This window comes from Boeremia exigua (assembly GCF_020726555.1).
Source record: "Boeremia exigua strain MPI-SDFR-AT-0100 chromosome Unknown C7974scaffold_1, whole genome shotgun sequence".
In the NCBI taxonomy this organism is placed as follows: domain Eukaryota; kingdom Fungi; phylum Ascomycota; class Dothideomycetes; order Pleosporales; family Didymellaceae; genus Boeremia; species Boeremia exigua.
The window spans coordinates 1,850,741-1,862,423 of NW_025763518.1; the positions used below are offsets into that span (position 1 = coordinate 1,850,741).

The 11,683-nt window shown below is 49.4% G+C and overlaps 7 protein-coding genes across 7 annotated transcripts; 2 read left to right on the forward strand and 5 right to left on the reverse strand.

Annotated features, from left to right (window-relative positions):
* Nucleotides 1-22: 22 nt before the first annotated feature.
* C7974DRAFT_15389 (uncharacterized protein) lies at nt 23-1,473 on the reverse strand. Its single transcript, XM_046135829.1, has 4 exons — nt 1,233-1,473; nt 606-1,184; nt 445-549; nt 23-385 (listed from the first exon to the last, which is right to left on the reverse strand). Exons 1-4 carry the CDS (start codon nt 1,381-1,383, stop codon nt 102-104), a joined length of 1,119 nt encoding a protein of 372 aa, XP_046002892.1. The 5' UTR covers nt 1,384-1,473; the 3' UTR covers nt 23-101.
* A 329-nt stretch (nt 1,474-1,802) lies between these two features.
* C7974DRAFT_15380 (uncharacterized protein) lies at nt 1,803-3,611 on the reverse strand. The gene is made up of 3 exons (XM_046135827.1): nt 3,567-3,611; nt 2,683-3,510; nt 1,803-2,630 (listed from the first exon to the last, which is right to left on the reverse strand). The coding sequence occupies exons 2-3, from the start codon at nt 3,337-3,339 to the stop codon at nt 2,166-2,168; spliced, it is 1,122 nt and encodes a 373-aa protein (XP_046002893.1). The 5' UTR covers nt 3,340-3,510; nt 3,567-3,611; the 3' UTR covers nt 1,803-2,165.
* A 242-nt stretch (nt 3,612-3,853) lies between these two features.
* On the forward strand, nt 3,854-4,905 carry C7974DRAFT_382983 (thioredoxin-like protein). The gene is made up of 2 exons (XM_046140725.1): nt 3,854-3,952; nt 4,005-4,905. Exons 1-2 carry the CDS (start codon nt 3,910-3,912, stop codon nt 4,619-4,621), a joined length of 660 nt encoding a protein of 219 aa, XP_046002894.1. The 5' UTR covers nt 3,854-3,909; the 3' UTR covers nt 4,622-4,905.
* Nucleotides 4,906-5,911: 1,006 nt separating this feature from the next.
* C7974DRAFT_439419 (uncharacterized protein) lies at nt 5,912-7,302 on the forward strand. The gene is made up of 2 exons (XM_046145279.1): nt 5,912-6,866; nt 6,933-7,302. The coding sequence occupies exons 1-2, from the start codon at nt 6,060-6,062 to the stop codon at nt 7,170-7,172; spliced, it is 1,047 nt and encodes a 348-aa protein (XP_046002895.1). The 5' UTR covers nt 5,912-6,059; the 3' UTR covers nt 7,173-7,302.
* C7974DRAFT_15550 (uncharacterized protein) lies at nt 7,303-8,178 on the reverse strand. The gene is made up of 2 exons (XM_046135855.1): nt 7,798-8,178; nt 7,303-7,748 (listed from the first exon to the last, which is right to left on the reverse strand). Exons 1-2 carry the CDS (start codon nt 7,899-7,901, stop codon nt 7,433-7,435), a joined length of 420 nt encoding a protein of 139 aa, XP_046002896.1. The 5' UTR covers nt 7,902-8,178; the 3' UTR covers nt 7,303-7,432.
* Nucleotides 7,996-9,951, reverse strand: C7974DRAFT_371294 (kinase-like domain-containing protein; the record flags this gene model as incomplete). The annotated part of the gene is made up of 5 exons (XM_046140008.1): nt 7,996-8,323; nt 8,374-8,572; nt 8,715-8,759; nt 8,886-9,251; nt 9,351-9,951. The coding sequence occupies 5 exons, from the start codon at nt 9,949-9,951 to the stop codon at nt 7,996-7,998; spliced, it is 1,539 nt and encodes a 512-aa protein (XP_046002897.1).
* Nucleotides 9,952-10,528: 577 nt separating this feature from the next.
* Nucleotides 10,529-11,550, reverse strand: C7974DRAFT_371295 (uncharacterized protein; the record flags this gene model as incomplete). The annotated part of the gene is made up of 4 exons (XM_046140009.1): nt 10,529-10,838; nt 10,901-11,108; nt 11,155-11,424; nt 11,484-11,550. 4 exons carry the CDS (start codon nt 11,548-11,550, stop codon nt 10,529-10,531), a joined length of 855 nt encoding a protein of 284 aa, XP_046002898.1.
* Between the last annotated feature and the right edge of the window lie 133 nt (nt 11,551-11,683).

Below are 11,683 nucleotides of genomic sequence, written 5' to 3' on the forward strand. Positions count from 1 at the left end.
TCTCTGGGCTCTTGAGAGTCACGATAGCTCCCAGGAGTAGCTGGTCAACAGTTGCATTTTCATTCGACCTCGTCTCAACCAACATCGCATGATACACCCAACTATTTCCGTCGGCTCACACGTACTTGTGCGTTCGCATTCGTCACAATGGCCTCCTCGCTCTCATTTTCGATATTTGTCAGATCCGTGACTCCATATTTCCTATTGCTGTGCGACTTGGTTGACGAGGACGTGCCATGCGGTTTCATCGAAAAACGCCCGTTATCCGACCGATCGTAGCTGTGGTCGGCGTCTTCAGGAGCGCTCCTTTGCGAAGAACCCCAAAATCTGGGTAGGTAGGTCTTGAGCAAGGCCTTGAAGGTCGACGCAGAGCTACAGATAATCGCTAGAATCATGATATATCAGCGGTGATCTAAGAACTTTGGTCGTTGGGGATTGACTTACCAGCGTAGATCTCGATGTTGCACCAGTTGAGGGAGTCGGCCATGTAATACCAGATATCGGCTTCGTTGGCAAGGAAAAGGACGTAGTAGAAGCGTACGCAGCTAGCTGTTTAGGTTATTGTCAGTGGTACAGTGGATGCAAGATAGGATCCAGCAACTTGCCTGCGACAGCGATAAGTCCAACGCTGAAAAGCGCCCCAAGAGCCAGCTTCTGACGCAGCGGCATTTGAAGATTCCACAGCATCGGAATTGGAAGCAGGTATATACTGATATCTTGTATGATGTTGCATATCCCATTCAGATTGAAAAACATCTGCTGTGTTGACTGGTCCAAGCATTTTTCTGGCGCTGCCGCTTGTCCTACCAAGTCCCAGAACAAGGATGGCGGAACGCATACAAATGCGAGAAAGAAGAAGGTTGTGATAGACAACGCTACTACGAAGGCCAGAAGGAACCAAACGGCCAATCTGGTGAATTTGCGATGATCGAGCCGCATATAGAAGACAAGAATGCTAGATTTAACGAAGCCAAGAGCGATGGTGTACAGCAGACGAGTCGAGTAATTTGACTTGAGTAGTGGTGTCATATTTTCGGTAGGTATGTCTCTGACTGTATTCATCGTCAGTATCTCAGACCGGTCGCTGTTAGTTTGCCTACAATGAGTGCCTACTCCATACCATCCACAGATCATCGTGGCTATGGAGAGTGCGATCGTGAATATGTACCCGATGAGGAGCAAGCCTGTTCTTGTCAGAATTGATATCCTCACAGCAAGCGGACGATACCTACAATCGTCTATACCTAACCCACCCTGCAGGAGGCGTAATCGTACATGAAGCCGAAGTATCATGACCAAGGTCGTAACTAGGATGAAAGGTATGGCAACAGCAAAGGTAGAGACTTGTTTGGTCCCATCGTGCAGTGCTCTCGGGTCTAACATCGTGACACCGAACCGATTCCGGACTATCCAGACAGCACTCCCGAGCTCACCTGTTAAATGTCAAAACAGATGTGTCTGCTACACGGTCTTCAACAGAGGTCGGTCACGGGGTGAGGGATTGTGGTTCGAGCATGCTTGCCCAAGGCGTCCACTTTGACTGCAGCTCTGGAAAATTCTTAGTCAGTGCCGATGTTGCAGAACGATGTGGAAACCTAAATTACCGTTCCCACGGAAGCAGTGTGATTGATGTATTTGGGGTACGTGCAAGCATGTTATGCGACCCGACATATAGGTTTGATACGTGACCCACTTGCGGCACAGTTGCGGCTCCAGGCCGTGGTGGGCACACATACTTCGTAGGGGTCTCAAAATAAGCTTGGTGCTGTGTAAATCCCCGGATTCCTGTGAGTATGCAACTACAATCTCATGAATATAGGTACGGTACCGTTGTCTCGATAGGTGAGTATACATGGGCTGTTCATGTGTAGTATCCACATCAGACCACTGATGGCGGGGGGAAGCGGGACAGCCGTGCCGAACGAAGGCACGATCCGCGACCGTTGCATAAGAGAAGACCCACTGCGTATGTAAGAATTTCTAGAAACGGGGCCTCATCCGAGGGAGGATTGTGCAAAACTGGCTTGAGATGCGTCGAGACAATGAAGGACCCCTCGCCAGACCTAACACCGGTACGATCTTCAACAGCAGAAGGAATAACCAGTATATCGCTAGGTATGGCACTGAATATGCCGCGGGACAGAGAAGATTTTTCCAGAGCAAGTTCAGGGTTCGCTGACATCGCCGCCAATGCAGTTAGCTATGGTGATGCCCCGGCGGCCCTCGCTCAACGCAATCAACTCATCACGGAAGTCCTGGTCCCACGCCTGTTGCAGTCTCGTCGGCTTCCATCCTAGAAGGTTACCTCCTATTGTGCCCTTGACCGCCTTTTGACCGCCCCATCCGCGCGCCGCAACATCGCAGAAGCCAGCGGTGAGCTTATCTGCGATTTCCTGCAACGGCGCAAGGCGGATTTCTTTGTGTTGAGGAGTATCCTCCCGGGGCAGGACACCTGCTTCGAAGGCAACGTCCAATGCCTTTTGGTTGATCTCTGTGATGAGGGTTCGGCCAACGGTAGGGAAAAGTATGCCCTGCTTTCCTGATGGGATGTAGCCAACGCCGCGATCTGGGCGTTCGATGATGGTACGAACCAGGAGAATGAAGTAATTGGCCAGATCAGCGACATGAACCTAAGGAAGGTCAGCATGCAGTACATCGTTCAAGCGGCATGATCAAGCATACCCAGTCGAAGTTAGCCTCGTCATTCAATTTAAAGCCGTAGCCATGCTGCACAGCGTATCGAAGGATCAAAGGAATCACTAAGCCTTGCTGATTGAACAGCCCTGAGCCTTCGCCAAAGATGCAAGGAGCCTGCAGACTGATGGCTTGCACGCCTTTCTGGCTTGCGGTTTCCAGCACTGTAATCTCTGTCGTTCGCTGTGGGTATGGTGTCTGCAGATCAAGAGACTTCAGGTAGTCGAAGATGGCCTGACCGTCCTGTTCATCGTTCCATTCGAATGGCGGCTTGGATAGATCGACCAAGTTTGTGCATCCAGAGATATGGAGCAGCCAGGGGACGGGCTGACCTGCTTGAACGCGGCGCGCAAGCCCATCGACAAGAGCTTTCGCACCGGCTGTGAAGAAGCCAGAGCTAGCGTTTATGATGACATCGTAACGAGTTGCGGTCTGTTCAGTGAACTGAATGTCGTCCAGGCCAACCCAGGGAATAGTTTGGATGCGTTCGCCATAGATACTGCGCAGCTTTTCGGCTTGATGCTCATGTCGGACTAGGAGGTCAATATTCAACGAGCGTAGGCTGGTTTCGGTGCTGCCCAGTAGCTGGGACAGTATAGTGCCACCGACATAGCCTGTGGCGCCGAGGAGGAGAATTTTGCTCATGTCAAACGAAAAAGAAAGGAACAGTCGACTAGCAATGTGTGTTGACTTGGTCTAGACATTTATATCTGTAGACGTATCACAACTGCCCTGGAGGTATTCCCGAATGTGATCCGGCCCCAGTAGTCTACGCCAGCCGAGCCTCTTGAGCCAGTATTTGCTGCATCCTGCATACTATGTAGATTAGCTCTTGAGACTGCAATCGGACTTGGTACCCGAGCGGCGCATACCCTTGTCTAGGATGTTGACGTATGCAAGAAGAATTATGCATCTCGCACAAGTGAGCTCGCTTAGTCGTCGGCATGCATTACAACCTACGCAGATACTTCACCATCATTGTCTTTGCTAGGTGTGCGAGCCAGATCGCAGCGTTTGGCATTGGATAAAGCTGGCGATGAGGTTTGATGATGAAGCACGGAAGTGGCGGCGTTCCGCCCGCACAAATTTGTCAGCACCGCGGACACATGTCGGACGAAGTATAAAGAGCAACAATGCTGCGCATTGGCGGGTGCTCGACGCGGTTGACAGACCTAGAATATATTCATCGTGGCATTCAGACAGAGCTTGAGCAGAATGACAAATTTCAACATCAACATCGTGTCAGATACAGTCTGCCGTACGTATCTCGGACACAATTGCACAAAAGTCACACACTAACGTCTTCATAGCATGGTGTTATGTTGGAAAGCAGCGCCTTGACAAGGCCATAGCGGCATACAAGCAGAAGCACCCAGAGTCTGGCGACACTTTCTCGACAACATGGCATCCGTTCTACCTGAACCCAGATGCCGGCAAAAGCGTTGACAAGCAAGAAGTATACGTCAAAAAGTTTGGGCAGGAGCGTGTAGCAACCATGCAACAGATGCTCGCTAAGATTGGCAAAGACGAGGGCATATCATTCAAGTTTGGTGGCAGGACGGGAAACACCCGCGACTCACATCGTCTTATCCAGCTTGGCAAGACCAAAGGACCGAAGATGCAGACGCGCGTTGTCGAGGAGCTTTTTGCCGGGTACTTCGAGAATGAAAAGGACATTACAGCGCGTGAAATGTTGATTGAAAGCGGTGTGAAAGCTGGTCTTGAAGAGAAGGAGATTAAGGAGTGGTTGGACAACGGGAAAGGTGGAGCTGAGGTTGATAAGGAGGTGCAGAATGCACGTGAGCAGAACATCAGTGGAGTACCGAACTTCACCATCAACGACAGCTTCGAGATTAGCGGAGCTCAAGAGCCAGCTGCGTTCGTACAGCTGTTTGAGCGTTTGAAGAGGATGGAAGGCAGTCTCTGAGGCGGACAGAATTTGCCTGATATACGTCAGGGTTCAGTGTCTTGCAAATGACAAACCATTTACTTTTATGCGAAGAGGTTCTCTTGCTTCTGTACGTCTCAGTCTATTGATCTAAATGAGCTACTGTGTGGACCTAGTTGCTTTCATCCGTTATATGCCTTCCTCACCTCTACCTTCACTCACCTCTACCTTCACTTGCTTCCTTTTCACGTGACATCAGTTAGTGCCTTGGCATCGCGTGGCCATATGATCCACCTTCCTCGCTTCCGCACTCTTCCTTACCACCGCTAATCGCACTACATCCATTACTCAATCATGGATCCTACCATCTTCAAGCACTACAACCCGGTTAATGAGACCAGCCACTATTCCGCCAGCACCGCACGCTACATCCATCGTCACCTCCCGGCCGAGATCCGGAACGCTATCTACGGTTATTTGGTAGATGACATCAACGTCTAGCATGAGCCTCTCGTAAAAGCCACAGGTGATCCAGGCTCCATCACTTTCGTTCACGTCGCCATCATGTACCCGGACATGCTCAAGAACCAATACCTCGACCTTGAATATAGCACTTTCGTCATGCAACACCTCGGCGGAAGGCCGTTGCACATTGCCAGCCGCATACTCGCGCAAGTTCGCATTGCACAGGCGCCATATTATTTCACATCAAGCAAGATTCGCACCGAGCCCCTCCACCACACCATGCCTACCGGTGTGTCGTCAGACAAAGCTCGTCATCTGTCCACTATCATGCGATCCCTCCAGACTACCATCATCGCCCTCGTGGCACAAATCGCCATCGATATTGTAGAACCCGGCGCCACCTCACCCTTCAAAGGAGACGGATACCTGATCAGCACCCTCGCAAACGCCTTTTACGAATTTGTACTCTCGCAACCAACAGCCTTCTCATCACCTGAAACAGACAGCTCCTCGCCAGCAGAAGCTCCTACGTTCAAGTATATCAAAACTTTCGTGAAGTTTTCTGCTATGAGTCTGCAACTCTGTCCAGAGGCCGTTAGGGTTAGGGTCCTGTTTGGGAGACTCCGTTGCTGCCTGATTTTATGGACTATTTCCTTCCTGCTATAACAGCTGCATACAACGAATACCTCCAAGAAGAATTGCAAACGCATCCTCCAATTTTCTCATATCCTCCGAGAAAGTTGCGCTGGTTTAGTCGTGTTTGGTAAACACACTTTGGTGCATACAAATCAGTACGGAACTCGGGTACTCAGTAAGGTTGCGAGGCCTTGACCTTATACGGAGACACTGGGTGAACATGCGAACATGTGGCGAAAACGTTTCGTTGTGACTTGCGACATCCTCCTGCAGCTTGTTGTTATCCCCCAGGAGCTAGCGTACTACAGCGCAGTATTTCACCACAACGTGAAGGTCCGCGAAGCAGCAAGCCGCTTTGCGAACAGAGGCAGTCGCAATGAAGCCAATGATCAGATTCGTGGTTTATTCCTGGCTCTGGGGCACCATCAGGCAGCCCAGTGGGGCACGAAAGATGATGTCCCGGTACTCAAGAAAACTGCGCTGTTGGGCAAGCGCAAGCGTGCCGGTGGCAATGTTCTACAGTACGGAGACGACCACGAGGAGGACGCAGAGCCGCTTGAGGCGGAGTGAAATCGGGTGTGGTGTGAGGTTGCAGGTCACCTGCAAGCCTCACTGGGCTCGTGGGAAAGAAGTGCATATTGCATATCACAGTCTGCAGTTTTTTATACCTGGGAGGACTCTCACACCTGCAATGCGCGCCTTCCCTCAGTTGCAAGCTTGTGACGGCAGAAGGGGCCTTCCTAAACTGCCGCAATTTGGTAAGCAGTACGAGCTGTTTGAAAGGCAGACTCAAATCTGTTACCCTACATTATCCGATCTCCCGCTCAACACAATAATTGAAATGGCCATCAAGCGAGCTGCAGAGCTAGCTGCAGGGGCAGCAAAGAGAACTCGCAGCTCCCCCAGACTCAATAACAACAGTGACCTCACAACAGTGACCCCCAAGAAGGGTAAAGACATCAACAAAGGCAAAGGGAAGCAGTCTGCGCAGGCGGAAATTGACTTGGCCATGGACTTCGAGGACAAGGGCGATATCTCCAGTAGCGACGACGACGACGAGTACGACGGCACGTGGAGTCTAGATGATGACATCGTACTGAACGACCAGTTCCACCAATATGAAGACGGAATTAGCACTTCAGTCAACGAGATCGAGGATCCGTGCCCCGAGCTCGCTGATGAGGTAAGTATCTACGCTTCGACAATCACAGTACGATCAACTGATTGGGTATCCATATATGGGATTCAGATAAGATATTTGATCTCCGACAGACGCTACTCAATGCACTTGACGAACACTGCGGCGACGAGAGCTTTGCACCCACGATCACTTCTCACGAGAAGACCGATCGATCTCCTCGTTCTGATCGGATCGTCTGCCGCAAACCAATGCTTGCAGGGCACAGCTCGCAAACACTCACTCTCATTTCGAAGAGAGACGGTGGATCAGCAACCTTCGAGCCGACTAAGTTTAACACAGAACTTGTAGGTATCAAAACTCTTGAAGCTAAAATTCAAATACGCATCACCTACGTTGTAGGTAACAAAGCGTCCTGCAGGATGTTTTAGTCTTTCCCCTACGTTACTGTATCCTGCAAAGTGAAAGACTCGGTCATCGGGAAGGTCACATCGGCCAATAGTACCTGGAATGTAACGATGACCGGATATGGAACACAAGCTAAGCAACAGGTACTGCTGAAGCAAAAACGTAAACGGACCTATTAAAAAAACGTATCTGGGCGACAGAGCTCAATTATCATCACCGAAGTTTGCGGCCTTCCAGAAGCTCACAAGCACGCTCATGTCCTCGCTGACAACCTGACCAATATCTTTAACTTTGATGTTCCTTTCGATAGCAACGGTCTTGCCGAAATTGATGCGAGACTCTGAATTCATAGTCATTCCGCTTTCGGCGGGACAAACTTCGATGGCATCAGCTGGCAGTCCACGCTGCCTTTCATGCAGCGAACAGACTGGTGATGTGCCACTGAAGTATACCATAGCATGGTCTTCAGGACTACAGCCATTCTTTAGCGTAGCGCGACCAGAATACGTCGAGATGCCACTGATTAGGTCAGTACGCATGACTTTTTGCAGACAAAGATCCAACCAACCATGCGTAAACGAATTCTTTTCTCGTCGGAGCAGATACAACCACAGATCTACGGGTTGTAGAATATCCCGATTCTACAAAGCTGACCTGAAATCGTGATGACATGGATTCAGCTTCTGAGATTCGTTGCCTCTATGAAGTATACCTGCAGTCACATGTCACTATATTACAAGTAGGTCTTGTGACAAAAGCCTTAGGCTCAGACTTCATCATCGAAATCCTCTCTCTCTTCGCTCCAATATTGGCGAAGTAACTCCCGATGCTCCGGTATCACCATACCAATATCCTTCACTTGATCACCAAAATTGACAGCCACCGTGCTAACCAAGCTGATTCGCGACTGTCGTGGAAGCTTGGTCGTCCGTTCAATCAGTGCAACCTCGATAGGGTGTTTTACCAAACCGCGCTCGCGCTCGCCATCCAGATAACAGGTCTGGGAATCGATACCAGACGAGAAGACAATCGTGTGTTTGGAAGGATCGCAATCAAGGCCAAGTGTGCCCTTTTTTTTATACGTTGTGATAAGGCTAGATGTGTTAGCAGGCCGTCCAAGCTTGATCCACAAACAAATACGAACCAGGTCTGAACATAAGTTTGGTTGACTTTTACTACGACAAAGCACTGCACTGCAGATTGGACTTTTTCACTGGAAGTCTGCAGCGAAGAGGTGTCGTCGCGAGCTTGAGTCTGAACGTTGACTCTCCATTTCTTCATTCTGAAGACTCTACCGAGCACCCAAAAGGTTCGAGCGTCAGGACCATCTCTACTACGAAATTCTGTAACTCGTTAGGTGGGCGTATATAATACCTAATTACAATATTTGACTGACCATGATCATGAGCTTGAGCACCGCCAACCGTGGAAGCTGACCCAGAATGAGATCCTCACTCTACGATGAACTTGGTGCAAGCGACTTACTTGCATAGGGCGCTTGTAGCAATTTTGACGAGGCAGTGGGTATTTCTTCAGTCCGTGGCACATATAAGCTATGTTGTGGAGTATCAGATGATCTGCTCATCCACTCGTACCGAGTTTGTCCTTTGTCAATGAGTGACCTGCCTTAAAGAAACACAAGGGCGGATGTATTACCTGATTCATCGCACGAGGCAATGTAGTAGTCTTTAAAGGGCTCACTCCACTGCCATTGATCTTCACCACGCAGCCGAGGTGGCACTCTGGTGCAACATTGTGCACAAGAGAAGTCTGTTCTGTCAGCGAAATGCTGTACAACCACCTCGGAAGTTGGACGATGCTTCCAATGGGCACCTGTCATCAGTACAATGATGCTAGAGAGAAACTCCAGCCCTTCTGGAAGGTGAAGATCGGCCAGGCACGTGTGTATCTCGTCCATGCTGGCGGCAAATATGCGGTCTTTCTGGGCTGAGAGATCTGAACCTTCAGGACACAAGGCGGGCTCGTCGCGAAGAGCTGAGAGAAGCTCTAGATATACGCAACCTAAAGAAAATATATCCGAGTATTTGTTCCTTCCCTCTTGTTCGAGGCCCTCGGGGGCAGAATACATCCTTGTCAGGTGACCTTTCCCATCAGACATACTTTTGCTGAACATGCTGGTATCTAGCGAGTAACCAAAATCGGTGTAGACGACTGCTCCTTTGTGGATCAAGATGTTGTGGGGCTTGATGTCCTTGTGTCTAATACCAGATGTATGCATGAACACCAGGCCACTAGCTAGGCACCCAAAAGCCTGCTTCAGTATGCCACTCATGTGAACTAAGCGCCTATCATCCGCTTCTGATTGAGCTGATATTTGACGAAGCTTCCAGTATCTATCCAGAAATTTTGAAAGATCGCCTTCTTCCGCAACAGGCCGGAGGATCAGCCCAAAATGCTCCTCCGTTATGTACGTCGCGAACACCTCGATTATATGCCGATGTTGACTGAGCTTTCGTATTGTTCGGACTTCGTTGTGAAAGGTATCCGATCTCTCAGATCTCACTCTTCTACTCGCAGGTATAGTGATTGTCTTCCTGGCGAACAATTCACCAGTATTATTGTCCCTGACTTTTTCTACTGTGCCACTGTGACCGTGTCCTAATAGACTGACGTGGATGAAAGGAAGCTCATCGAGATGGTCTATATCGAGGTCGTCGCCTTTGCGAAATATGCGGAACGGCCGACGTGGAGGGGCGGCCATCGCGGCCAGGCTGAGCTTATCGTGTCCTGAAGGAATCTTAGCGCTTCCTGAAACATTCTTCAACCGGTATTCAGGTAAATAGTGCAATTCAAATTCCAAGGGGCTGGAACTAGGGGTAGTCGTACAAATTTATTGTTGCGGATGTTCTGGCTTTGACGTTGACCTAGTGACGTGGAATGGTAAGATCTATCAAGCAGCGGGGTAGATGAGGTGGGTTGCGTGTATGTGCAAGGCTGTGACAGTGGCTGCATGATGCACTACCTCCGCTGAGGCCTGATCTAGCCGTGATTTCCACGCCAATACTAGTGTTTTGGTCGTCTTACGCACACATTTGTTCTTTCCAACTAAAGTAGACTCCCGAGGTCGGTAGAGCCTGCGGCAAGAAAGACCGGAAAGAGCCAAAATGTGTCAACAAAGATTTGGCAGTCGTGAGTTGATGCGCGGAGAAGATTATCCGCCGGAGACTGTTGCGGCCATTTATTGAGCCTCTTAGGTTGAGAAGAACTCACGAAAATTGGTAAACAGTGATTAAAACCGTACACCTGGAAAGAATACCCCCCCTTCCTGCCTCAGTTCTCTAGAACCCTGCATCCCACTTCAAAGTCTCTGCATTGTGATGTGCAACTAGTGTCGACAAGTCTTCATCGACTACTCTTCCAATGTCTTTCACTCTAACGTTCCACTCAATTGAGTAGATTTTACCAAAGCGGATACGCGATTCCCTGGTTAAAAAGGTTGTAGAATCTGCTGCAACAACCTGAATTGGCTCTTTAGTTAGTCCTCGTTCAACTTCGCCGACAAAGTAGCATGTTGCAGGGTCTACACCTTGATTGTAGACAAGAGCATGCTCACTTGGATCGCAGCCTCTTTTAAATGTTCCCTGGTTCCTGTATGTTGAGATAGCACTAGAATCTTAGCAGTGAAATGTCACACTTCGGCATTGACTTACCAAGCGTGCACGAAGTTCCTTCGAACATTGACGACTACAAACCTTCTGATCTGGGTATGCGCCATGGATCCAAAGCGAACAATAGTGAATGCGTCATCGTTTGGGTCAAGTCTTTCGGTTCCAGATGCTGTTTCGGTGTACAACATCGAAAAGACCCTGCCCAATTTGAAGAACTCTCGAGATTCTTTCCCAGTCCGCATACGATACGCTATAGGCGTTAAGCATTAGGCCTTCTAATGCGTTCATTAACATACAAGAATCTAGTGCATCATACCAGCCTGCTTCTGGATTCCCCGCGATGAAGTTTGGTTGCCGTTGTCGAACCTCAAAAGGCACTACGCGGTATCTGATCAGCATATACGAGCATCGGCGTACCATTCTATCCTCACCACTATCAGCTGGTTTTGGATCGAGGTCTGTCGAGTTCCCAGGGTCGACTACTGTTTGAATTTCGCTGAAGCTCTCTTGGGTGCAACAAGCGGAACCGGCTGTTCGCTGTTTTGCCCAAATGTAGTTCGGTTGTCCTGAAACCGTCAGCTTTCTGTTCTTCGCAAGTTTTACTTGATTGCAAGATGGTGTTTACCAGCTGTATCGTACACGAGAAAGTAGTAGTCGTCATGCTCTGCACTCCACGTCCAGGATGACTGCATGCTGGACCGCGACAGCACTACCGTCGTGCGATAAGTCTAAAATCTCGCGTTCACGTGTATCGAAAGGGATAAAAAGGTTTAAGTGCGCGAGAGGCTCTTGTAGGGATATTTGATCATATAGTAAAGCGTTCAA